The sequence below is a fragment of the Geotrypetes seraphini genome, chromosome 10 (assembly GCF_902459505.1).
Source record: "Geotrypetes seraphini chromosome 10, aGeoSer1.1, whole genome shotgun sequence".
In the NCBI taxonomy this organism is placed as follows: Eukaryota; Metazoa; Chordata; class Amphibia; order Gymnophiona; family Dermophiidae; genus Geotrypetes; species Geotrypetes seraphini.
Window position 1 is genome coordinate 7,259,951 of NC_047093.1, and position 27,828 is coordinate 7,287,778.

At 44.8% G+C, this 27,828-nt stretch overlaps 1 protein-coding gene across 1 annotated transcript in view; it reads right to left on the reverse strand.

Annotated features, from left to right (window-relative positions):
- Positions 1-25,172, reverse strand: part of LOC117368258 (alpha-N-acetylgalactosaminide alpha-2,6-sialyltransferase 2-like) — a 44,251-nt gene extending 19,079 nt beyond the window's left edge. The window contains exons 1-4 of the mRNA XM_033961719.1: positions 24,977-25,172; positions 7,306-7,528; positions 2,649-2,814; positions 1,453-1,630 (exon numbers count right to left, since the gene is read on the reverse strand). Of these exons, the coding sequence (XP_033817610.1) occupies positions 1,453-1,630; positions 2,649-2,814; positions 7,306-7,528; positions 24,977-25,113 (704 nt within the window). The 5' untranslated portion in view covers positions 25,114-25,172. The remainder of the gene's footprint in view (positions 1-1,452; positions 1,631-2,648; positions 2,815-7,305; positions 7,529-24,976) is intronic.
- Positions 25,173-27,828: the final 2,656 nt, after the last annotated feature.

A 27,828-nucleotide genomic window follows, 5' to 3' on the forward strand; every position in this document is an offset into this window, starting at 1 on the left:
CGAGGTCATGCCAAGGGATAGGGTCACTAGGACTGAATGAGCGGGTCAGTAGAGTGACAGTATAATTACAAGGGATAGGGTCACTAGGACTGAATGAGCGGGTCAGTAGAGTGACAGTATAATTACAATTATTCTTTAGGGGGTCAGTAGATTTAAGAGGGTGGGTAAATAGTGTGGGCAGACTTGATGGGCTATGGCCCTTATCTGCCGTCATCTTTCTATGTTTCTATGTTTCTATGGATGTGTGTCTTGCCCACATTCACTTTCACTGGACTGGGGGGTGGGGGGGGGGATATCTGTTTCCTCGCTTGTTTGGATGGTTGATGGTGTGTGAGTGTGCGGGTCGGTGCGACTGGGGTGTGACTGGAGTATGGAAGATGTGGTGCGTGTGAGCTGGCTGGATATTGGGGTTTCTTTCCATGTGCTTCACTTGGGGGTTTTGTTAATTACAAAACGTTGACTTGTACTGCTCAGCTTGCATGCATTTTGTGCCTCTTGCCTATGCGGACTGAGTTGGGGTGGCTTTTGAATTGACTTGCCCTCTTCGGGGCCTGGTGGGGTGGGTTTTCCCCCCCATTTGGGGGAGTGCTCCCCTGTTTGATTTGATGTTTTGCTCATTCCCAGTCCTGTCTGTAATGCAATGTTTTTCTTGGCTGTGCAGTGCTTTTCTGTTTAATAAAAATTATTTCAAACAAAAAAGATATATATATATAAAAAAAAGAAAAAGTTCAAAACTACACTTCTCTCGTCGTATCCACGGGGATTAGGGGCAGAGCTGGCCTGTGAATATTAAAAAATCGCAAATAATATTTGGGCTGGTTCTGCCCCTAACCCCCACTTCCCCCTGGCTATTTTAAGCCCTGTAAGCCCTCCCCCCCCCCCCTTAAGCCTTACCTGGTGGTCTAGCAGGTTTTCAGGCAGGAGCGATCTTCCCACGCTCCTGCCCCATGCAGATTGCTCACAGGAAATGGCTGCCTTGAGCTCCTATAGTCTCTCGAGCCATTTCCTGTGAGTGATCTGCACGGGGCAGGAGCGTGAGAAGATCGCTCCTGCCCCGAAAACCCAATAGACCACCAGGTAAGGCTTAAGGGGGGCTTACAGGGCTTAAAATAGCCCAAAAAATTAAAATGGGTTTTTGGGTTTAAAACCACGAATAACTGAATCCGCGGATGCTGAAACTGCGGATTCAGAGGGGGAAGTGTACACTTTTTATAGAAGCATTCCAATGAAAGATGTTTTTCTGCCTAATTCTGGTTTCAGGATTAATGTATTGTGAAGAGCTGTGAACCAACTGTTTACATGGAATGATCTGTTTGCTTTAGATGTAAAACTGCCTAGGACTAGGCAGTTGAGAATTTTTTTAAATAAATAAATGTTGACATGAAGATTCAGGATATGATTTCTGATCTGAAGAAGACGAGATTGCCTTTGAAAGTTAATCAGAAGACTTACCTGAAGACATAGTCGTGCTGGTCTATTTCGGCTCCTACCCTGGAGCCATTGAGAATCCCCCCATTCCCCACCACAGCACAGCGGATACAGGAGGAGTTCGCTGGGCCTCTCTGCTGCCAGTCATCAAACATGTAGCCATTGGCCGAGGAGTTCAGGAGACTCAAAGTTTCATTTAGGACTGAAAACCCAAGCGAGACACAGAGAGAGGATGAGCTGCCGGGAAACACATGGGCAGGCACTGTGGCACTGGCAGGAGGTGGAAAGCCGCAGCCGGGCATTACCAACACTGCCAAGAGACACAGAGGCAGACTCTGAAGGGGTGCCAAGAGAGGGAGAGAGCCAGACAGGAGACAGAGGGCTGGGCACTGCAGCTCTCCCAGAAGTCGATATGGACCAGTCAGTGGTAATAGCAGAAGAGCAGAGTTAGGGTTACCAGATTTTCCGTTTGGAAAATCCGAACTCCTTAGACCAGGGATCTCAAAGTCCCTCCTCAAGGGCCGCAATCCAGTCGGGTTTCAGGATTTCCCCAATGAATATGCATTGAAAGCAGTGCATGCACATAGATCTCATGCATATTCATTGGGGAAATCCTGAAAACCTGACTGGATTGCGGCCCTCAAGGAGGGACTTTGAGACCCCTGCCTTAGACCCACCCCCAATTTTACCGTAGTCCTGCCCCGCCCCTGCTGCCTGCTCTGGTTGGGCAGGAGGGCATCCGCGCATGCACGCATGTGACGCAATGATGTCATGACACACGTATGACATCATCGCGTGGCCTTCCTGCCCGACGGCGATTTTGAGAGAGGCTTTTCAAAACCCGGTCAAAGTGCCGGGTTTTGAAAAGCCGTCCGGACCCCCGGACATGTCCTCAAAAGGACACATGTGGGTCAAAGCTAGAGGGTTCCTGTCTGAGGACCTAAGCAGTCTCTAAATTAACGACCTTCCCTGGGGCCTCACTGCCAGTCATGCTTTTCTCCTCTCAACCAGGCCGGCCACTGCTGATATGGAAAAGCCTCCAAGAAATTACATACTCCAACTCACGTCTACCCCTAGAGCCTAAGCATTCCCTGTGACTAACACCAAGATTCCCATGCCTACAAAGATAAGACAAATTCATAACGAGAGACAGCAGAAACATGTAAGACCGAATGGTAGTGGCTACAAAGGCATATGAAGACCATAAGCTGGTTACTCACTGTGCCAGTCAACTTCCATCCAGCCATGGGCCCCATTGTACCTGCGGAGCCTCTCGTATTCCTCCCGGGTGGCGTGTTTCTTCCACTGCAGTACTGGAATCGTCGATAGGAAGAAACGCTTCAGTTCAGACTCTGCAATTCTCTTCCTGATGCTGTGGGGACACGTCTGATACAGAGGATAGGAATGACTGAGGTTATGGTGCATTCTGAAGACCTCCTATCTCAATCACAGATTCTGGAGAGCAGGGGAACAAGGCTAAGCCTCTACCTCCCTCTAACAGCTGGAGGAAGGGATGATGAGAAAATCCTGGAGTGGAGCTGGGTAGGAGGGTGTTGAAATGATCACTGGTGATGGAGGGGTATTATCCTCCACTTCTACTATTTGGGTTTTTGCCAGGTACTTGTGACCTGGATTGGCCACTGTGGAAATGGGATCCTGGGATAGATGAACCATTGGTCTGACCCATTATGGCTGTTCTTATGTTCTCCTTATGCCCCAGCATCATCCTGGCTCTGATCTTATCTCACTGTTATGCTACTGTGGGATCATTAGAGAGAGTTGCCCAATGTTTAGAGTGGAGGAAGTTGACCAACCAATATAAGTACCAAATGAGATGTGCAAAACAAGTTTATTCTTTCTAGTTGACAAAAGGAACATCAACTTTCTAAGAATGAATAATAAATGATGTAAAGGGCCCTACTGCGAAGGAATTAGCCTTGTTTTTCAGAAACAAGATTCTCAAAATCAGTGTCGTTATTCACTAGAAGATGTTGACAGTACTAGATGAGGTTTGGAAGCAGCTTTTCCTTTAAGGGAGTTAGAAAATTTGGAAATGCAGGAATTAGCAATACTGTCATAGATTATGTCACTTTGTTGTTGTTGTTGTTTTTTAGCAATAAGGGAAATGGAATTAAGGAAATTAGTATGTAAATTTTCCTCCTTATATTGTCTACTTGATACTTGGCCAACATATATCTGATGAAGAACAGTTAAGAAAATGTGAAGGAATTTTCTTAGATTGGATAATGGAAAATGTAATGAAAGGAATCTTTCCAAAATATCGGGTCCATTCTCAGGTATATTAGTTGCCTCTACAACTCTCCTCTGTAAATTACATGGTATCTAGTCTACCCACACATCCATATGTGTCTTCCCAACCAATATTGGTCCTCCTGCACTCCCTTCCTCAGTAAATATCAAACAGAAGCATTTCTGCTTTTCTCCATCGACATATTTTCCCTCCTGCTCTCTGTCTTACAATTCCTCCTTTCACTGGTGTACCTGATAAAGGACTCTCGTTACGTGGTTTTACCTCTTCGCTATTTTTCCTTGCATCTATGCTCAACATATAGCTAAGCTCTGGAACTCAACTACCAAAGAATGTGGTGAAAGCAGTTAACCTTTAAAAAAAGGTTTGGACAAATTCCTGGAGGATAAGTCCATAAGCTGTTAAGGTAGACCTGGGGAAAGCCATTGCTTATCTCTGAGATTAAGTAACGTGGAATCTTGCTACTTTTGGAACTCTGCTAGGTACTTGTGATCTGGGCTGTTGGAAACATGACCCTGGGCTTCATGGAAAAGGCAAGGGAGCGCTAAGACTGCGTAAATGTCCCCTGAAGAAGGCATTTTCTAAACGCCAAAACTGGGATCCTTCTTGGGACCACTGTTTCTAATCAAGACTTTATCATTGGTTGAAAAGACACCTCCCTTGCCTTTTTCTTGTGCCAAGACGAGGTGTTCTTCTGTCTGCCCGCCTGGGCTTCATGGACCTTTGTTCCGACCCAGTTCTTTTTTTTATTATTATTATTTGTACGTATACAGAAAAAAGAGAGATTAACACACAATTGAACAGGAAAGAAAATCAAAAGGTAAATAAAACTCCTTATGGATTAAACAATCTCTCTAATAAAGCCGCAACGCTAATGTTCCGATGACGTCTTTCAGCTCTACCAGATATTCTTCCCCGGGTTGTTGTTTTTGAGATCCTTTGTTCTTTTTGAATGTAAATCTTTTCAGCCATATCCTTTTTCTTTCACATTTATTTACTTTTCTGACAAAAAAATCTCATGCTCCTCCTGTGCCTTCTTTTAGTTCACCATCATACTTCCACGTCAAACATCTCCTCCCATCTTGCCAGAGCTTCCTTAAAGTACAATATCACATATATAAAATACCAAGCCTTAAATAGAGTTTTTAAGGCTCGGTGTCATATATTTTATACTAGTATTTTAGCCCGTTACATTAACGGGTGCTAGAATATATGTCTGTCTGTCTGTCTTTATTTCTGTCTCTCTCTTCCTCCCGCTGTCTTTCTTTCTGTCTGTCTCTGTCCCCCTTTGTCTGTCTGTCTTTCTGTGTATCTCCCTGCCCCTGTGTCTTTCTTCTTTTCTTTCTGTGTCCCTTCCTCCCTCCCTCTGTCTGTCTGTCTGTCCAAAGTAGCATTCCCTCCCCCCACACCAGTTCCCTGTGCAGCAGCATTAGCGTTTCCTCTACCCCCTTTCCCTTCCCGCGGTCCCGACTATGAACCTGGCGATTCCAGCGTGTGCAGCAGTCTTCACACGCTGCTTCGAGTCCTTCTACTGCCCTGATTTACTCTGGCATGTCCCTGATGACATCATCAGAGACGCGGCAGAGCAAATCAGGGCAGTAGAAGGCCCCGAAGCAGCGTGTGAAGACTGCTGCATATGCTGGAATCGCCAGGTTCGTAGTCGGGTCCGCGGGAAGGGAAGGAAAGGGTGGGGCGGCAAAGGATTTGGGTCCCGGGCGGCGGGGTCATCGCAAGAGTTGGTTCGGAAAGTTGCTGGACTCCTCTCGGCTCCGTTTTTCAGTTCGTCCCGGGGGGGAGGGGCAGGAGGCGCTCTTTGTGCCCCAGTCCCGGCTTGTGGAGGCGATCGTCGGCTGGTGACGTACTCCGCGCATGCGCACTCTCGCCTATCGTGACAGATCAGATCTCAGGGAACACGCGGCGAGAGTGCGCATGCGCGGCTAGCATTTTATTATTATAGATATGTGATATATTTTTTGTGATTATTTTCAATAAATTATAATTGCCCAAAGGTGCCCAGTCCCTTCCCCATGTGTTTTTTGTTCTGCTTTGCGTGGGGTTGAGCTTTCCTGGTTTTTGTGGATTTTGAGCTTAGCCAGGCTATTTTATCGAACCTTAAGAACATAGGAATTGCCGCTGCTGGGTCAGACCAGTGGTCCATCATGCCCAGAAGTCCACTCACGTGGCAGCCCTTAGGTCAAAGACCAGTGCCCTAACTGAGACTAGCTTTACCTGCGTACGTTCTGGTTCTACTCCTATAAACATTTTAGAACACAGCTGAAGACCTACCTTTTCTCCAAGTATCTGATTAACTAACTTATTCTATTTTCCACATTATGTTTACTGTTAATAGTCTTTTGTAAACTGCGTTGAACTTGTGGTTACGCGGTTAACAAGTACAATGTAATGTAATGTAATGTTGTCTAACTTTGTCTTGAATCCCTGGAGGGTGTTTTCCCCTATTACAGACTCCGGAAGAGCGTTCCAGTTTTCCACCACTTCCTTACGTTTGTACGGAATCGATCCCCTTTTAACTTTAGAGAGTGCCCTCTCGTTCTCTCTACCTTCTGCTGTTCACTGCCACTTCTATTGGACATTTGAGATACTTTTATTTGTAACGAGCAGATCCATGGCAGCTCTTTTCCTCATTGATTCCAAAAACATTTGTCTGAGGAAAGCATATGGAAAGGAGACCAAGATCTCTCTGTTTCTACCATCAATAGGGCTACTTCAGCCCCCCAATCAGCGACAGCTCACCTCTGACCTCTACCTTTAATTCCTCTGCCTGTCAACTGCATTTCAGCCTTCATGACATTATCTTTCAAATAAAGTGGCACTCCTACTGCTTTCCTGCTAGCCCTATCCTTCTAAAGTTAACAGACTGAGCAACTGGAAGTCCTTTCAGTGATACCCTCAATAGAGAGATTTTCAGGCAGGGGGTTCAGTTGCAATGTACAGCACCTTTGGAACCGGAATATATTTGTACTTCAAATTTCCACATTATCAGCTGCTCAGTGTCTACTTTATAAAGCTCCATGTGTAGCTCTGTTGCTTTTATAAATCCGGCATCTTTTGGGGTTTCCCCCATAGTGTCCTGATGTAAAACCAGGGGCAGTGAGGGCAATTTCCAAAAGCTGCTTTTACAGATAAATTGACTACCTCTGAACTGCTCGTCACCCCTGCAGATAAAACCACACACAGAAGGGTCTTTGAATTTGTGAGGCTGTTTAGATCTTTTGCTGCCCCTCTCCCCAGAAGCTGTTGCAATAGGTGATCACCTAACGGTTAAGGCGATCCTGGTCTGAACAACCCTGTGACCTGTTTACTGTAGCTGGTGAGTGACTTCAGGAGAGGAGGCGGGCAGCCATATTTAATGTGGATCACTATAAGTTATATAACTAATTATTGAAACACTTGTTTGATGGGTTGAAGACAGAGGAGCAGATTGTAAGAACCCTAGAACATGTCCCCAAGAGAAGGGGGGAATAGACAAGTGCCTGACAGCTAAGCAGCAGAATTTTGCATGGTCATGTATGGGAGGTGGGTTTGGTTAACAACATACATGAACCATGCTCTAAGGCTCTGGTACAGTAGACGTGGTGAGTACTCACCGTTTTCAGGTAAATGATGTCCTCACCATACTCATCCTCCTGATCTATAAAATGAGTAATGTTCAAGTTAGCTGTTGTCAGAGGTCTGTGTGTGGTGGTTGGCTGAGGTTTCAATCTTGGCACTGAGTAGACCCCCAAAGCTGCCTTTCCATTCCCTGTTTCTGATGTCCTTCTCCGTGTCCCATCCACATCGTGTTCATGGTGAGGAACCTCCAGTTCGTGTCTAAGAGAGTAAGATGACAAATTAGCTCCCCTCAAGATGAACCACACTCTCTGTTTGTCAACCGTAGCACAGAGCTGTCAAGTGATTGATCCTGGAGGAAATTTTTAGACCAGTCATGGCTTTCTAAGTTGCCCCTCCTACTGCATTGAATTAAAAGAAGGAACTACAAATTTCAAAGGACTGTGAGCTACAAGGTTATGAAGCAGAAAGATCTGAAAATATTCTTCCAGAATGTAAATCACCCTCCAGGTACCAGAAATGTCTGGCTTTGGATTTGATTACTTATCTTCCGAGCTGCCAAGTTCCCCAGCTCCAGAAGGGATTCTTTGGGCCAATCCTGGTTTTAAACCTATATCCCAAAGTGGCGTGATATTTGCAGTCTTTGGTTCTGTCCATTGAAGTCAGTGCTGCGGGTTCCAGCATGCAAATGGAGTGGAGGTGTGGCCTAGTAGTTAGAGCTGATGCCTCGGTGCTCTGATGTTACAGGTTCTCAGAACCACTCCTTGTAACCCTGGCCGAGTCACTCAACCCCTCCATTTTCCCAGCATCAAAGTTAGATTGTGAGCCCAGTGGGACAGGTAGGGAAAATCTTTAGAGGACCTGATTACTATTCAATGTAAACCACCTCGGCTGAACTTCTCCAAGGTAGGACAGTGTACCAAGAAACATAAGTGGATGAGGCTGGCAGATATCCAGAATTGGCTTAAAATCTCCCTCCAGGAACTGGGTAACTTAGAATCTTTGCTTTATTATTATTATTTTTTAAAATCCAGCCACAAGTTACAGCAGGCATTTCCCTGCCCAAGAGACCTTACACTCTAGGTCAGTGGTCTCAAACTCAAACCCTTTGCGGGGCCACATTTTGGATTTGTAGGTACTTGGAGGGCCGCAGAAAAAATAGTTAATGTCTTATTAAAGAAATGACAATTTTGCATGAGGTTAAACTCTTTATAGTTTATAAAACTTTCCTTTAACAGTTAAAAAGAAAGATATATAAACTATAAAGAGTTTTACCTCATGCAAAATTGTCATTTCTTTAATAAGACATTAACTATTTTTTCTGCGGCCCTCCAAGTGCTCTATTTTTTCTGCAGCCCTCACATTTAAAATTTAATATCTTTTCTTTTTCAAAACTGGCACATTTCAATCACTAAATTGAAAATAAAATTATTTTCCTACCTTTGTTTGGTAATTTCATCAGTCTCTGACTATGCATCCAATATTTCTTCTCTTCTTTCAGCCTCCTGTATGCTTCCTCTCCTCCAGACCTCATTCCCTCCCCCAACTTTCTCTTTCTTTCTCTATGTCTGTCTTTCTTTGATTCCGTGTCCCATTTTTTGCTTTGTTTCTGTCTCCCTGTCACCCCCTTCTTTCTTCCTTCCTTCCTGCCCTCCCCCATGCCACGCCACCGGGGAATAGGCTGCTGCCACCATCGGGAACAGGCCGAGATCTCCCTCTTTGTCTTCTCCACGGGGCTGACCAACTCTCGCCGTCCGACATCAATTCTAACGTAGGAAAGGACGTTCCGGACAGCCAGGCAGCGATTGGCTAGCCAGAACGTCCTCTCGACGTCAGAATTGACGTCGGGCAGCGAGAGTTGGTCGGCCCCAAACAGAAGCAGGGAGATCAAATAACACGGTGCCGGCCTGAGAAGGGAAGGGAAGCAGGTTGGGCACCACTGCTCTAGACGAGCCGCACTCTAGGGAGAACAGTGGACCGCCCCCCCTTGGTACACCACTGGAGCAGCAGCGTGTCTGGCCGGCTCTTCCGTGGATAGCACAAGGAGCCGCCAGCCCGCGGCTTTGAACGGAACAAGCCGGCCAGACATGCTGCTGCTCCAAAAGGAAGATAATGATCCAGTCCAGACCACGGGCCGCAAATAAAATCTGGAGAGCCACATGCGGCCCGTGGGCCGCATGTTTGAGACCGCTGCTCTAGGTGATCTATTGAATAAGCTGCATTATGGCGATGGAGCTCTAAATTCACATCCATGAAGTCTCTCAAATGCACTTTATTTCACCAAAATCCATGGAAATCAGGTGTTTAAAAATACATGCAAAGCAGCTCATAATTATTCAGAGTTAATATTTCAGTTCACGTTCAACTTTGCATGTTGCATTATTCATGGGAACTTGAAAATATCTCCAGAAATGTTGATAACTTTCTGCCAATGGATCCTCATGAAGAGGCCAGTGCTTAGGGGCTTCTCCCACCTCAATCCCTTGGAAATAACTGCCCCCTAAAACTCCCCAACAGCCATCCTCCATTCCTCTACTAATGAGCTGGAGGAGTGGCCTGATGGTTGGTGCAGTGCAATGGGTTAAATTCCCACCATAGTTCCTTGGAGCTCAGGGCAAGCCACTTAACCCTCCTTTGCCCCAGGCACTAAATAAGTCCCTGTATATAATATGTAAACTGCTTTGATTGTATATGTTATACCTCATTCCCTTTCCCTCCACCAGTGTCCCATAAACGTTGTCGATTTGCGGCATAATAAACATAGTGGCCGCAGCTTAAGGCATCCAGAACTGCATGGATGTCTCGCACATACGTGACATCATCACATCGAAGTCCGCACATGTGTGAAGGCCCTCCAGATGGGCCCTGATCTGCCAGGCGGGGGGCAGTGGGGGTGCCGACAGAGAAGACACGCAGAGAGAAGGAGAGGCGCTGGCTGATTGCCTACAGCAGTGGTTCCCAACCCTGTCCTGGAGGCCCACCAGGCCAGTCGGGTTTTCAGGATAGCCCTAATGAATATGCATGAGATAGATCTGCATATAATAGAGGAGCCAGGCATGCAAATCTGCTCCATGCATATTCATTAGGGCTATCCTGAAAACCCGACTGGCCTGATGGGCCTCCAGGACAGGGTTGGGAACCACTGGCCTACAGGATGCGCCTCTCGTCTGTCCTCCTCCCCAGCATCTTGCGTTACACCTGAAATCTCAGGAGGCACACAGTTGGCGATAGACTGCCCTACACCCTTTTTCCATTTGTAATGTAGCCCTTTGGGACCTAGTCCCACCCTCCAGTCCCAGATTTCGTAGCAATGGAACGAATCCTCCTTGCAACCCCCTGCAGTTACGGGGGATCTCCCGGGAGGGTAGGAATGTTCTCCTAGTGGCTCCTTCTGGAGGATCTGGCAGGATATAAGATCACATATAACATAGCAACATTCAAAATGGTAGCTTCAGATTGTCACGTCAGAGTTTCCTTAATTATTAATGCATTCTGTCATATTATTGCATTTGAATATGTGATATGTTCCTCTTTTTCTTAAATTCATATATTTCTACTGATGGAATGCATTTTCTGTTGACAAGTTTTATATTCGTGGTAACTTTGCAAATTGAAGAAATGACAGCTTCAGTTCTGTAGTGATTGTCAACTGGTACAACCGCTGGAGCAGAAGTGTCAGAATGCAATTCTGGAAGCTATAAGCAGTCTGTTTTTTAGGATATCTTTAATGAACATGCATGTTCTCTATTTGCATGCTTTACCTCCACTGTAAGCAGAAATATCTAATTAATTAAGGGGTTGTGGGTTCAAATCCCACACTGCTCCTTGCGTCTCTTGGCAAGTCACTTAATCCCCTATGGCCCCAGGTACATTAGATAGAGTGTGAGCCTGCCAGGACAGACAGAGGAAAACACTTGAGTACCTGAATGTAAACTACTTAGAGTATAAGTGGTATAGAAATGCTTAAATAAATAAAATATTCATTAACCCTATCCTGAAAATTTGAGTGGTTGCTCCTGGACTGAAGTTCAACACCCTTTGGCTGGCTTTTATCAGTAAATGCTCTGACATTCCTAGAATTCCTATGAGCTGGCCTACGCTATAAACCTCTAATGCAACTTGATGAAAGGGTGCATTTCCTCCGGCCGCGGTGGCCCGCGGACGGTGTTAGGCCGGTAGCGGCCCCCGGCGTGCTGGGTCCGGGTCTTCTCGGAGTCGGGTTGTTTGGGAATGCAGCCCAAAGCGGGTGGTAAACTCCATCTAAGGCTAAATACCAGCACGTGACCGATAGCAGACAAGTACCATAAGGGAAAGTTTATTTGGCAGCACAACCCAGTGTAGGTAGCGTCTCTCTGGGCTTGATTCTGTAAACAGCACCTTTCGTAGGCGCTGTTAGGCATGATTGTCAATCATCCACTAAGCGTTGCTTATAGAATTGCATCTAAATAAACAGTCTTAGGCACTGATAGGCATAGAATCCGTAGGCGCACTGCCCTGTAGGCCAAGGTTTTCTGCCTCAACCATGCCAACTTGAGGTGGGCGCCTTGGTGTAGACGTCTACCTAATTGATATTTAATGGATTTTCAATGGCACTTTCAAATATCGGCACCAATTAAGAAAATTAAGTGAGGCGCCTAGATTGGCTTAACGTTCTGATCTAGGCGCCAGTCAGGGTCTCTTTGTCTAAGGGGAAAAGGCTTAATAAATCAGGCCATAAAATAAATGGAAGTTACAAATTTTACGTTACCTCTTGGGTGCTATTAAAAACGAATGCTACGAGGTGAAGAAAAACGCTGAAAATTTATTGCACTTCCCCTCACTGGAAGTCATTCCATATGATGGTGTTTTCCAGCTACTTGCATGGAATAAGCAGCAAACGTCAAGGCATCGTTTCTAGCGTGTATTTTTTCAAAACTAATCCCCCCTCTTTTACAAATGCGTAGTGCGGGTTTTAGCGCTGGCGGTAACTGCTGCAACGTTCAAAGGGATTCTAAAACCCGCGCTACGTGTTCGTAAAAGAGGGAGAAAATACAGCTTAAATACACACCTAAATTTAGCCTGGAAAAATGTGGGCTATAAGCAGGGTAGCAAAGCTTGCTTATTACACTGTAAAGCAGGGGTGTCAAAGTCCCTCCTCGAAGGCCGCAATCCAGTCGGGTTTTCAGGATTTCCCCAATAAATATGCATGAGATCTCTTTGTACGCGCTGCTTTCATTGTATGCTAAATGATCTCATGCATATTCATTGGGGAAATCCTGAAAACCCGACTGGATTGCGGCCCTCGAGGAGGGACTTCCCCTCCCCTACTGTAAAGGAAGACTGTACCACTACTGTATGCAAGGCTGAGCTCTGATTCTAACGGAGCTGGAAGCCCCAGAAGGGACCTGCCAAGCTGGAAGAAGTCCCTCAGGAGAGATGGTGAAGAAGAGGACAGGATTCAGATTTGACCTCTGAAGGAGAAGAAAGAGTTTTAGAGACTAGGATGGTATTTTCTGTTTTCATGTACGTTTATTGGAAGGGTTTTCATTTAAGAGTTTAGATCAGGGGTAGGGAACTCCGGTCCTCGAGAGCCGTATTCCAGTTGGGTTTTCAGGATTTCCCCAATGAATATGCGTTGAACACAGTGCATGCAAATAGATCTCCTGCATATTCATTGGGGAAATCCTGAAAACCCAACTGGAATACGGCTCTCGAGGACTGGAGTTCCCTACCCCTGGTTTAGATAATGAGTTAGGTTATCGGCACAAAGCTTTCATTTGATTTCACTGCTGGTTATTTGACCAGGAATATTTGTTTTATGGTTTTGGCTGTACACACATCCAACCTTTATTAGTTCATCTAATTTCTTTTATTTTTTTTTGAATTGCTAAGATGATTATGGTTTGGCAGAGGTTCTGATTCTGCACCTTTGAACTGTTACCAGTTATGTAAATAATTTTAGCTTCTGTTTAGATCTGTGTGATATCGAGGTCCATTTTTCCACCCTGGGTAGTGACTGTTTGCTTGCCGGAGAGGTGCAAGAGTACTGGGATCAGGATTTTCAAAAACCCGTGTTAAAAAGCGAAAGTCTGCTACCGCAGCCGTTTTGATACCGAATCTAAAAACACGAGACATTCTTAAAAAATTGTGCATGCAAATAAGATCGGCGGACAGCAGCAAAGATTTCCTACATTTGTATGTGACCCTTGCTGATGGGAACATGTGCAGAAAAATGCCATAACCCCCCCCCCCAAAAAAAAACCAACAAAAAACCAACTCTCCTGCTGCACTATTGGATGAATGGAAGGGAGAGGAGGGGAGAAGCAATGTTGATTTTTTATTTTTTTTTTCTATCGGGCATAAAACATGCCTTTCTCTCCAAAAAACTACTATAATTCAGGTAAATCTAGTAATTTGTTTTTAATGTAAAATTTAATCAAGACCCAAAGCCACAGCAGAGCTGGTATTGTGACATCATAATCCCTCATTCCACCAATGCCTGAGAGCCACCACATCAGTGATGTCACAGTAGCTTCATTGTCCTATACTTGACTCATAAGAACATAAGAGCTACTATACTGGGACAGACCGAAGGTCCATCAAGCCCAGTATCCCATTTCCAATAGTAGCCAACCCAGGTCCCAAGTACCTAGCTAGATACCAGGTAGTAAAACAGTTTTAATGTTGTTTATCCTAGGAATAAGGAGTTGATTTCTCTGTCATCTCAATAATAGCCTCTGGACTTCTCTTTTAGGAAATTATCCAAGCCTTTTTTTTTAAATGAAGAACTGGAAACAGTTACTCATCTCATAACTGGCTGTGAAGTTCTGATGGAAGAAGGTTTGTGTTCAAAAAGACAGAAGAAGGTGGCACTTCTTATCCACTGGAAACTTTATAAACATTTCTTTGCTGTACCAGGGCAGCACTGGGATCATGAGTCTACGAAATGAAGAGGTTATTATGATCACCTGGGACATTCCCATCCCGACGATAAAAAAACTGGATTCAAGAAAACCAAACCGCGTAGCAAAGGAGAAAAACACGAGAACGGCGTTGATTACGGAGGGGTCAGTTCAAAGTGATTATTCTGAGAATCAGATGGAGAGGGAGAAGACCTTCAAATTTCAAGCAATGTAGTTTGAGACCAAGAAAATGTGGCAGATACAGAAGTACTTTCCATTGCATCAGATGCTACAGGCTTATAGACTTCAGAAGGAAGCTCCATTTGGCACTACACAAGTACCACAGACAATGTTAATAGTAAATTTGAGAGACTGAGATAATAATCATTTATTTTCTAGGCGGTTCACAACAAGGGAACTGAGACATTTCCATAAAAAATACATCAGTTAAAAATACAATTAAATGCATAAACCATCGTTAATATGCTGTTAAGAATCGACATTCTTGTTTATCAAATAGGTAAGTTTTCAGTAACTTCCTAAATGTAAGATATGAATAGGCTTGGGCAATCAAAGGGCTTATCCAGGAATTCATCTTCCCTGCTTGATATTCTAATAATATTAACAGTTTCTATACCGCAGGACCGTGAAGTTCTATGCGGTTCACAATGATTAAAAGATGGTACAGAATGAGTGAACTTAACAGAGTTAAAAGCTAGTGATTAACAGCTCTAGGGATCACTTATTGTGGAGAAACAGTTGTGCGGGTCAGCTGCCTAGATACTAGGGACAGGCTTTTGGGGTAGGGAAGATGAACATACCAGAATTTCTGGTGCATTTTTCTGACTTGAACAATTTCAAGTAAAATGCCAAAGAGAGCCTTATAACAAATGCACCCAAATTTAAAAAACACTCTGGCCTCAAATGGCAGCCAATTGAGACCAAAGATCAAACGGACAGAAGCATTCTGAACTAATCAAAGTAATCCAAGGTAGACAGTACAGTAGACTGGACTAACAACCGAAAGGACTCTGTATCAAAATATTTCTTAATGGTCCTCAATTTCCACAGTATTGCATAGCATTTTTTAATTAACAAATCCGGATGCTTCCTAAAAGTTAAACTACGATCTAAAGTTATTCCCAGAATTTTCAAAATTTGGCACCATCTCAAACATTGACCTTTCAATTGGATAATTGTTTTCTGAATTTTATCATTAGGGCTAGCTATAAAAATCTGACTTTTTTCAGAGTCAAGCTTCAGCTTAAACTGCAACATCCACAGCTCAACCTTTGAAATTTGGGTAATCAGTTCGTTCGAGACAACTTTACAAGGTCACAATATGGTATATGTAAAACATCACATTGAAACTTTGAAGTAAATACGCCAAAGAAACTAAATATATGTTAAACAATGTTGGAGAACCCGACTTACGAGTGCGGTTCATTAATATCATGGTATGAAATGTTACCCATCGCTAGTCAATAGGGATTAGTAGCTGTGAGACTGTTGGAAGCATAGAAGATTAAGATTAAGGCGGTGGCAAATGCGATGAAGCCCATTCAGTTCCAACGGCCTAAGAGCGCCCTTAATCTTAGGATGCAATTTCAACTATTTTTCCAAACAATATGCTTCCAATAGTCTCACAGCTACTAATCCCTATTGACTAGCGATGGGTAACATTTCATACCATGATATTAATGAACCGCACTCGTAAGTCGGGTTCTCCTTGGTCTCAGTACTCGCTATTGTGGATTTGTAAAAAGGGGCCCTACATGATGCAAGCGCCACAGTGACAAGGTAAGCGTTGGGTTTTGTGCCTAGTCTTGGGTTGTCCCACTTTTCAGGCTTTTTTGCCATTTGGTGGAGTCTTTTTTATGCCAGTGTTATTCTTAATGACAGTTTATAAACTGAAATCATAATTCGGCTGTTACTTAAGTTCTCTCCACAAGCGAGGTGATTAAATTTGCAGCCGATACGAAGTTATTCAGAGTAGTGAAGACACAGAAGGATTGCGAAGACCTACAACGTGACATAAACACGCTCGAGAAATTGGCCGCGACATGGCAAATGAGGTTTAACGTGGATAAGTGTAAGGTGATGCATGTCGGTAACAAAAATCTTATACACAAATACAGGATGTCCGGTGCAGTACTTGGAGAGACCCCCCAGGAAAGAGACTTGGGAGTACTGGTCGACAAGTCAATGAAGCCGTCCGTGCAATGTGTGGCAGTGGCGAACAGGGCAAACAGAATGCTAGGAATGATTAAGAAGGGGATAACGAACAGATTGGAAAAGGTTATCATGCCGCTGTACAGGGCCATGGTACGCCCCCACCTGGAATACTGCGTCCAGCACTGGTCACCTTACATGAAAAAGGACATTGTACTACTCAAAAGGGTCCAGAGAAGAGCGACTAAAATGGTTAAGGGGCTGGAGGAGTTGTCGTACAGTGAGAGATTAGAGAAACTGGGCCACTTCTCCCTTGAAAAGAGGAGACAGAGGGGACATGATCAAAACGTTAAAGATAATGAAGGGAATAGACTTAGTAGATAAGGACAGGTTGTTCAGCCTCTCCAAGGTAGAGAGAACGAGAGGGCACTCTCTAAAGTTAAAAGGGGATAGATTCTGTACAAACGTAAGGAAGTTCTTCTTCACCCAGAGAGTGGTAGGAAACTGGAATGCTCTTCCGGAGGCTGTTGTAGAGGAAAACACCCTCCAGGGATTCAAGACAAAGTTAGTCAAGTTTCTGCTGAACCAGAACGTACGCAGGTAAGGCTAGACTCAGTTAAGGCACTGGTCTTTGACCTAGGGGCTGCCGAGGGAGCAGACTACTGGGCACGATAGACCACTAATCTGACCCAGCAGTGGCAATTTTTATGTTCTTATGTACACTGAATCCATGGCATTTATTGACTAACAAATAGTAACAACTACTTTTGGTTTTGGTCTGGTTGTTAATTTGTTAAGCCCAAAGTGTGGTGGCTGCCAAGAAAGCAAATGAGATGCTAGGAACTGTTAAAAGAGGGATGGTTAGCAAGACTAAGAATTTTATAAAGCCTTTGTATTGCTCCATGGTGCGACCTCACCTTGAGTATTGCATTATCTCAAGAAAGATATAGTGGCGCTAGAAAAGATTCCAAGAAGAGCGACCAAGATGGTAAAGGGGATGGAACTCTTCTCGTGTGAGGAAAGACTAAAACGGTTAAGGCTCTTCAGCTTAGAAAAGAGACAGCTGAGGGGAGATAGGATTGAAGTCTACAAAATCCTAAGTGGAGTAGAACGAGTACAAGTGGATCGATTTTTCACTAGGGGACACTCGATGAAGTTACAGGCAAATACTTTTAAAACCAATAGGAGGAAATATTTTTTCACTCAGAATAGTTAAGCTCTGAAATGTGTTGTCAGAGGATATAGTAAGAGTGATTAGTGTAGCTGGTTTTAAAAAAGGTTTGGACTTGTTCCTAGAGGAAAAGTCCATAGTCTGCTGTTGAGACAGACAGGGGGGAAGCCACTGCTTGCCCTGAATTGAAAAAAATATATTCACCATATTTCTTTCTATCACGGGATAGAACACTGAAATGCCTATAGGGGTTTGTCCCCAGTCAGCATTTATTCCACCTTGTTTTTGAGCACCTCTCTGACTGAAAGTTTACACATTGCAGTGAAGTTTACATTATAAGTTCTTCCTTTTCAGTTGTGTTGTTTGGTTCTGCTTTTTTGGGAGACGTAGTTTAGAATTTGACCCAGTAGTTTCATTGGGAATCCAGCCCTTTTGTGGGGACTGATTCAAACACGTCGTCTGCCGGCTGGGATGCCACTCTGTCTTTTACTGACCAACTTGTCAACTTTCACTTTATTTTCCTCAGAAGATGCTTCTACCACAGCAACCACAGCTGTTGTTTCTACAAAAAAGATCAATACGGGCTGAGTTACACGCTGCTACCCTGGCTGAATACTGCAGGGCTAAACGTATACCGAGGGGGTTTAAGAATGCGTACCGAGCCTCGGCTATTTTTGGACAAATGTTCTCATGATCTTACGTTATTGATCATTGATACCACTAAGAGTGAAATGGAGACATCTAAAACGGAATATCAAGAAAAACTAACAGCAGTTCAACATTACGAATCCCCTGAGGATCTTTCTATGAAAATGGATAATCTCAAAAAACAAATGGACGATTTCAGGATGGATATTAGAAAAACTAAAATTGGGAAATTTAAGAGGGATGAGGGGGATTATATCAGGGGATTTGTATATCCGTGGATGGATCGCAATAGGCGTCTCCGTCAGCCCGAGAGAGCCCCGTACGCACAAACATCTAGCAGCTCGGGAGGTGAGGATCCCAGCTCGGGGGATTCAAGCAGCTCCAAGTACTACTAGATCTACAGCAGTAAATTTTCAAGGGCCAGCCTCCACTCGAGGAGGAGGAGCACGGACCACCAAGGGGAGGCGTCCTCAGAGACCATGACAGTGACTACTAACGTCTTTAATTTATCTCATAGACCCTTGTCTGCCATGGAGGTATCTATTTTATCTAAGGGGTTGTCTTATGTTCCGTTTACAAATTATAATCCTTTAGATACCAGAATAAGCTTATACAAGCTGGTTAGAAAATGTAATTTAGCCTTATTTTTTCAGGATCAAAAAGAACCAATACGGGATCTGCATGAACTTCATAGACCATCTACTTGGAATCCTCCGGGGGCTTTGGTGTTTTACAATTTGGTGGATCGTGATATTAACATCTTGGAAAATAGACCCGCTTGTATAAAACGTAATACTTCCGTTACCCGTTTTCAAACCATTCGGGAGTTGGCTCAAGATACTAGTATAGTGATACGCTCAGCAGAGAAGGGCGGAGGTATAGTGGTGATGAACACCAAAGCTTATGCGAGTGAAGCTAGACGCCAGTTGGATGACACAAATTTTTATGAACCCTTACTGAGTGACCCCATGGAGAGTGGAATCATCACAGAAAGAGAATTTCGGTTCTTACATCAAGATTATCCAGTAATACCAGTAATATATTTCGTTCCAAAAATTCACAAGAATGCATCTAGCCCTCCAGGCCGCCCGATTGTTTCCGGCATAGGCTCAGTCCTGGAGCCACTATCGCAATTTGTGGATTCTTATCTTAAGCATCTGGTTCCTACAGCTAAATCTTATGTAAAAGACTCTACTGATATGCTGAAGTTTTTGCAAGATTGTAACTCGGTGCCCCAAGGAGCCATGTTAGCCACTTTAGACATCACGGCTTTGTACACAAATATTCCCCAAGCAGCTGCTATTGTGGTAATCCGCAAACATCTCAGCACTTTAAACCTACCAGCATCGAGACTTGAATTTTTGGGGGAAGCAGGGGGAAATGGGTAGGGCTCGGGCATGCCCAGTGGGGCCCGGGCACTGCATGTGCTCAGAGAGAAAAAAAAATCTCTCTGAGCTATTGGAGAGCTTATCCGCAAATTGGGAGCTGTTGGGACAACACCCATATGTGGCTGACTATCCTGCTGTCCACGGAGAACCTACGTTACAGGTAAGTAACTACACTTTACCATAGCGAGAATAGCTTTGGAAAAAAAACTATTTTCAGTTTGACATGGACTTCTTTTTACAGATTAAGGGCACCGCCATGGGTGCAACCATGGCACCCTCTGTGGCGTGCCTTTTTGTGAGTGATTTTGAGGAGCAATATATATATACCTCGTCCTTTTTTCAGTATATTTATACATGGAAACGATTCATAGATGATATTTTTGTAATATGGACCAGTACGGAAGAACGTTTACATGATTTTCTGTACTGGTTAAATACCTGCGATTTAAATTTGCAATTCACAGTATCTGAGTCCTGTTCAACAATTGCTTTTTTGGACATTCTTATTCATCTGGATCAGGACCATTTCAACACGACCATATTTCGTAAGGACACAGACAGAAACAATCTTTTGAGATTTGACAGCTATCATCCTAGACATTTACGTGTCAACCTCCCGGTGGGTCAATTTTTACGTCTGAGATGTCTGTGTAGCACTGTGGAAGAATACAAATCTCGTTCAGTGGAGATGTGGCGGCGGTTTGAAGAAAAGGGAATACCTGTTTCGGGTCATCAAAAGGGCCTTTAAAAGGACCCTGTATGCACAGCGGGATCACCTCCTTCTTTCCTCTAGACCAGGGGTGTCCAATGTCGGTCCTCGAGGGCCACAATCCAGTCGGGTTTTCAGGATTTCCCCAATGAATATGTATGAGATATATTAGCATACAATGAAAGCAGTGCATGCAAATAGATCTCATGCATATTCATTGGGGAAATCCTGAAAACCCGACTGGATTGCGGCCCTCGAGGACCGACATTGGACACCCCTGTTCTAGAGCTTCCAATGAACCTAGGATGGTATGCACTTTACCATATTCCTACAGAGCATTTGACATCAAAAAAATCATAAAGTTTCATTGGCACATTTTATAGGTGCATGAGTCATTGGAACAGGTTCCTATTTTTGCATACTCCAGAGGCAAGAACTTACAGGACTGGATTACATCTTCCCAGTTTGTACAAGTGAATCAGCAAATAAATCAAGTATTAGCTACACCTAAGGGTCATTTTAGATGTGGGAGGTGCAGTGTTTGCCCACATGCCATTGAAACTCAGCAGATGTCTCATCCAGTTTTACATAAGTCATATGATCTTAAACACCACATGGATTGCAGTACCGAGGGAGTAGTATATATGATAATATGCCCGTGTCAATTGTTGTATATTGGACACACCACTCGGACCATCAGGGTCCGAATCACGGAACACCTCAGTAAAATTCGACAAGGTGATTTGGGGGCCCCCCTTACACAACATTGGCAAGCGCTGCCTCACTCCCTTGATGAATTAAAGTTCGTCGTATTGGAAGCCCCTATTCTTCATAGGAGTGGGAACAAACAAGCAGTACTATGGAAACGTGAACAAGCCTGGATTTTCCATTGGCAGACTGTCAGCCCGGCAGGTCTGAATAGAGAGGTGGAGTGGTGGGTGTTCCTCCACTAAGATTGACAGTCGTATCGGTATATGTTGTGGGAGTTTAGGTGGAAGTAACCTTACCAGGAAGTGATGTAATCAAGGGTGACGAGGAAGGTACCACCGGCAGCGATGAGAAGTTCAGTGAGTGTTATGTGTACACACTTTTTATAATTATGTATTATTGAGAGAATTCTCTTGTATTGGCAGGAAGAAATTTTCACTCCGTTCCAGCTTGTTTGGCGGCTCTCTGAAGAAGCCTTCGTCGAAACGCGTTAGAGCCCGCTGGAGTGAGACAGCTTCCCGAAGCACCTATGCAAGTTAAGTTCACATTTGGAAAGCGTTGAAGTTATTATTTTTTCGAATGATTGATTTGGGACATTAGTTTAGTCTTTTTTGAAAAAAATATATTCACCATATTTCTTTCTATCACGGGAAAGGATGCAATGATAGAACACTGAAATGCCTATAGGGGTTTGTCCCCATAAAGAACATAAGAACATAAGCAGTGCCTCTGCCGGGTCAGACCAGAGGTCCATCCCGCCCAGCAGTCCGCCCCCGCGGCGGCCCAACAGGTCATGACCTGCCTTAATCACCAGAAGGGGCCCCCTTGCCCCCTAGGTTTCTCATCGAAGTCCTATCTTCCCATCAATGTCCTAACCCTCCGGCCTTGCACCTGCACGACCTGGTGAGCTGTCTATACTTATGCAACACCCCAGCACCTCCCTCAGTACCCCACGATCCCCTTTTCCCTCAGGAATCTGTCCAATCCCTGTTTGAATCCCTGTACTGTACTCTGCCGGATCACTTCCTACGGGAGCGCATTCCATTTGTCCACGACCCTTTGGGTGAAGAAAAACTTCCTTGCATTTGATTTGAACCTATCTCCCTTCAGTTTCTCTGAGTGCCCCCTCGTACCTGCCGTCCCTTTTAGTCTGAAGAACCTGTCCCTGTCCACCCTCTCTATGCCCCTAAGTATTTTGAAGGTCTCTATCATATCCCCCCTGAGCCTCCTCTTTTCCAGAGAGAAGAGCCCCAGTTTATCCAGCCTCTCAGCATATGGGCAGTTTTCCAGCCCTCTTACCAGTTTCGTTTTCCAGTCAGCATTTATTCCACCTTGTTTTTTCAAGGTTCTGAGCACCTCTCTGACTGAACGTTTACACATTGCAGTGAAGTTTACATTATAAGTTCTTCCTATTCAGTTTTGTTGTTTGCCCTGAATTGGTGGCATGGAATGCTGCTACTATTTGGGTTTTTGCCAGGTACTTGTGACTTGGCTAGGCCTCCATGAAGATGGGCTACTGGGCTTGATGAACCATTGGTCTGACCCAGTAAGGCTATTCTTATGTTTTTATGCTCAGAGACCCTGTAAACGCTGCCACGAGTTTGCTAGACATTGTCTTAGAGAGTCTGGTAGAAAAGCGACCTTATTGCTTGGACTCCAGCTCGGCTGTGTTTTGGCAAGCGCCTACATCAGGGCTAAACACTTGTCTGTATTCTGCTGAGAAACTGTTTGAAGGCTCAGCACAGAATCTCCTATTTGTTTTCTATGGATTTTATTCGTCTGTGATCAGCATACCATATATGAGTAAGGTATTTTGGTCCATATTCTATACGCAGCGCTTTAACTTCGTTGCCGGTTGGCGCCCTATTGGCGCCTAAGTGCAAAATGCTGTTTGACAAAACTTTTAAAACAAATTTCAAGGCGCCTAACCAATGTCACTGAAATTGTGCCTATTGGAGGCGCTTTATCACGCCTAACGCAGGAAGTGGCGTAAGGCGCCCTAAAGCACTTCCGTAGGTGCGAATCACATCACAGGCAGGTGCCTGAAAGGTAGGCCTTGAAAACCCTATCCTGAATTTTCAGCACCCACTTTTCTCGATGGAGCGATTCTATAAACAGCGCCGGCCCGTCACATGACTGACACGCAATCAGTGGCCACCCAGAAGCCTTCTGGTCTCGCTCTCTCCGAGATTCTCAGATTCAGAATCTCGAGAGAGCGAGACCAGAAGGCTTTGAGCATGCGCAAATGCTCAAAGCCCAGACCAGCCCAGCACAGGGAAGAGGGAGGATCTCCCTCGCACCGCCCAGCCCAGCCCAGGCGAGGGATGATCTTCGGGCACTGGCACTGGCACGTCCTGTGCATTGGTGCTGGTGCCGGTGCCCAATCGGGTAAGCAATGTCTTTGCGGTGCTGGGGAGGGATGTAGGATTGCGGGAGAGGGAGGGTGACGCGAGCGGGGGGGGGAGGGGGAGGATGCCGGTTCGCAGGGGGGATGCCGGATCGCAATGAAAAAAAAAATTGTATAACGCGCATGGTTATGCTCGGTTTGTAAAATCATGTATAACGCACGCGTTATATGCGTGAAAATACGGTATTCTCTGAGTGAAAAAAATTTTCTCCAATTAGTTTTAATAGTATTTCCCTGTAACTTCATCGAGTGTCCCCTAGTCTTTGTAATTTTTGACAGAGTGAAAAATCGATCTACTTGTACCCGTTCTACTCCACTCAGGATTTTGTAGACTTCAATCCTATCTCCCCTCAGCCGTCTCTTTTCCAAGCTGAAGAGCCCTAACCGTTTTAGTCTTTCCTCATACGAGAGGAGTTCTACCCCCTTTATCATCTTGGTCGCTCTTCTTTGAACCTTTTCTAGCACCACTATATCTTTTGAGATAAGGAGACCAGAATTGAACGCAATACTCCAGATGAGGTTGCACCATGGAGCGATACAGGGGCATTATAACATTCTTACTCTTGCTAACCATCCCTTTTTTAGTAATTCCTAGCATCCTGTTTGCTTTTTTGGTTGCCACCGCACTAGCCAAATTTGTTTTCTTTTTCAGAGACTTTCAGTGACTGAGACATCCGCTGTCTGCCAGCTACTGAACTCCTCTCTCTGCCGTGTCCCACCTGTGCGAGGAGAGGGAAGAAACGGGAAGCGAGAGGGGGGAGAGAGATGCCAGACCGCTGTAGGTGGGGGGAGCAGGGGGAAGGGAAAGAAAGGGGAGGAGAGGAGAGAGATGCTAGAGCAATGGGGGGGGGGGGGAGACAGTAGTATTAAACCTGGGGGAGGTAAAGAGAAGAGAGAGATGCCAAACCTCGGGGGTGGGAGTGGTAAGGAAGGGAAGGAGACAGAGAGAGATGTCAAACCAGAGGGAGTGGAGGGAAGGGAAGGAGAAAAAAAATGTAAGGTAAGGTGAGGAGAGAGATGCCAGAGCAAGTGTGTGAGGGGGGGGGGGGCGGATAGGAGATAGAGATACCAGACCTGCCCTTTCATTTGAAGCATGTGCCTGCAGGGTCCTTCTGCACACCCACAAAGTATTACTGCCATCATGGCCACTTTCTCTGCAACTTCAGGAGAAGTGAAATGTTGGGGGTGGAGGGGGCAAGGGGAGAAAAGAAGTAAATCAGGAAGAGAGGGAAGGAGACATCCTGGGGGGGAGGGGGGACACCACAAATATATGTTTGCCCTTAGCCCAAATATAGTGTTAATCTGTCCCTGCATAGCAGCTGGGCAGTATAAATCTCAGGCCCCTCCCCCCCCCCCTGCACAAAGGGACTCACAAAGGCTGAAATGCACAGACCAACTTTGACCTGGGAACCTTCCGAGCAACCGGACTTCTGCCCAGTCGTTTCAAGTTGTCTTATCTGTAATAGAGTCACCTGAATTTCCCCTAAGAGAGACTTTAAACCTGGCTAAGCCTTTGGGAGGGCTGCCCTGTCCTAGTTTGGAGCATAGAATCGACTCAGGATCTCTGCCCGTCCCAATGCACCATCACAGCTTAAGAAAATGCAAAGCTGCTACCAGTTTCCTACCTGGCAGCAATTGATGCCCTGGGCAGCTCATTCCCAGGCAGCTCAAGACTCCGGAAGAGAAGCAGCAGTGCAGCAACTGAGGTGACCAGAGCTCCCCTTTTCAGCTTCTTGGCTCGCAGCCTGAACCACAGTGCCATCCTGGGTGGGCTTCAGCTGCCAGTGCCCTCCTCACGCGCTGCTCTCCTTGCACGAAGCCTTTTTGCATCCCGAGCCTCAGCCTACTGGTAAAGACTTGCACAACTCGGGCTGAGGAAGGTGTGTCTTGTTCTCCAGGGCTCAGGAAGCCTCGGAAAGGTTTCTCTGGCTTTTTCTCTCCCCACAACAATATTTTGAAGAGGCTTCACCCTGGTACCACTGATTTGCTTGAAGATTTAACACAAGTAGTTTTAGTATTTACTCCAATAATTTTGCTTGTTTTCCTACCTTAAGGAAGGATTTTCTTCTGCTCCCCACAAGAGAGATGGGATTTCATTTTTAAAATCAATATTTAGAGATGGAACAAAGATAACACTCAAAAGGAATTCATTCCATTCCTCCTTTGTTGTGCAAACCCCAGAGAATCAGATCCAGGATTTGGTTACTTTTCACGCCTTTAACTCCTGAGTCAGTCTGGGCATAAGTTTTCAGTCCCAGTTAGCCAGGGCTTGTCTTTGACTTTCTTCTTCCTACGGAGCCCTTCAGAACCTGCGTTTTCAATAGGAGACGTTTGGCCAAAAACTTCAAGCTAGCAGCCATAATCAAACTAGAAAAATGTTCAATTATGGATTTGAACTAGATGTTTTTATGCTAAAAATATGCATCTGTAAGTACCATTAAAAAAAAGAGAGAGAAAAACTGACTGGGGATGTCTGTCTGGCAGCATTCCTAATAAATTGGCCACATGGACATCCCAGCATTGCAGAGGGGCGCAGCCAAGTGGTCAGTTCAGTGGACCTCCCATGAAGCCCACCTAAACCCTTTCATATTCAAGGTTTTATTGGAATTTGATTTAATCACTTATCTAATTTCTAAGCGAGTTTACAATATACACTTCCCCCTCCTTATTTGCAAATTCCATATCTACGGATTCGCTTATTCGCAGTTTTAAACAAAAAAAAATTACTTTCATTTTTCGGGCTATTTTAAGCCCTGTAAGGCCCCCTCCCTCATAAGCCTTACCTGGTGGTCTAGCGGGTTTTCAGGCAGGAGTGATCTTCCCATGCTCCTGCCCCGTGCAGATCGCTCACAGGAAATGGCTCGAAAGACTACAGGAGCTCAAGGCAGCCATTTCCTGTGAGCGATCTGCACGGGGCGGGAGCATGGGAAGATCACTCCTGCCTGAAAACCCGCTAGACCACCAGGTAAGGCTTATGAGGGAGGGGGGGGGGCTTACAGGGCTAAAAATAGGCATGGGATAAGGGCAGAACCGGCCCAAATATTATTTGCGGTTTTTCCATATTCAAGGGCCAGCTCTGCCCCTAACCCCCACGAATACGGAAGGGGAAGTGTATATATAAAAAGGGCATGAACATAATAAAAATGCCAGTAACAATACCATTAATACTTACAAATAGAAAGCAATTACAAAGAAACATCAACTAATAATTGGCATATTAAAAAGGGATAAACGAGACAGACGGAAGACAAAAGGAAGTAGGGTTAGAAATACAATTTGGATAGGAACGAAAGACAAATAAGGAAAAAAATAAAAGGAAAGGGCTTGTTGCTTAAGGGAGTTAAAAAGAACATAAGAACATAAGCATTGCCTCTGCCGGGTCAGACCAGGAGTCCATCGTGCCCGGCAGTCCGCTCCCGTGGCGGCCCCCCAGGTCCATGACCTGAAAGTGTTCCCTACCTAACCTAAAATATCCATACCCTATTCGCTCAATGTCCTGTCAGGTAAACCTCTATCTGTACCCTGTTATCCCCTTCGCTTCCAGGAAGGATATTGTAAAATTTAAATCAAATGTTAAAAGTTTCTTGAAATAAATGACTCTTGACGTTCGAGATTAGCTACTTCTCTAACAAGAGCTGGTAGGGTCTTCCAAAGTTGAGGGGCTACGACTGAGAAAATGTCAGGCCTTTTGGTTCCTATTATACGAAGGGAGGAGACCGTCAGCAATTTACGATTAGATGATCTAAGACTGTGGGGTGGGTCATATGGGATAAGATATTTATCAATAATATTGTATGGTGAGCCCTCCAGCACAATAGTCCTCAGGTTTGCAGGTCATTTACATAATTAGGGTCAGGAGGGCTCACATATTGGTACTGAAATGAAAGAGTTAAAGTCAGAATTGAGCCTGGGTAGTGTAGTTCACTGAGCTAGAACAAACAGCAAAAGAGGCAAGAGAGATGTCCAAATAGCCAAATGGGATCAAAAACGTTCCATCCCAACAAGGATCCAAGTTTCGGCTTGAAACTATGCCTTCATCAGGGGATACTAAAAACAGTGGCGTACCTAGCATATGTGACATCCGGGGCCCATCATTTTGTGACACCCCCCCATCTATATGAAAAATAAGATTTTTAGTAATAATCCACATATCGCACAACATGAGTGTACCTAGGAAAAGGCAGCATCTTAAACACTGCAGTGAGCACTAGAACACCACCACATACATTGTAAAACTAAACAAACCAGATCCTGCACAGTCAATTGATCCTGTACAGTCGATGCTATCAGAAAGCCATGTCCCTTTCATACACACAGACAGATACACCCTCGCCCAATATGGAATAATCACAAAATAAAAATAAAAATATGTAGACAAAAGTTAAACTGAACTGCCAAGAAACCAGACTCTGCATACAATGCAACACCACAACACCACAAAAACAGTAATACATGTCCTCTAATACTGTGCAAAATA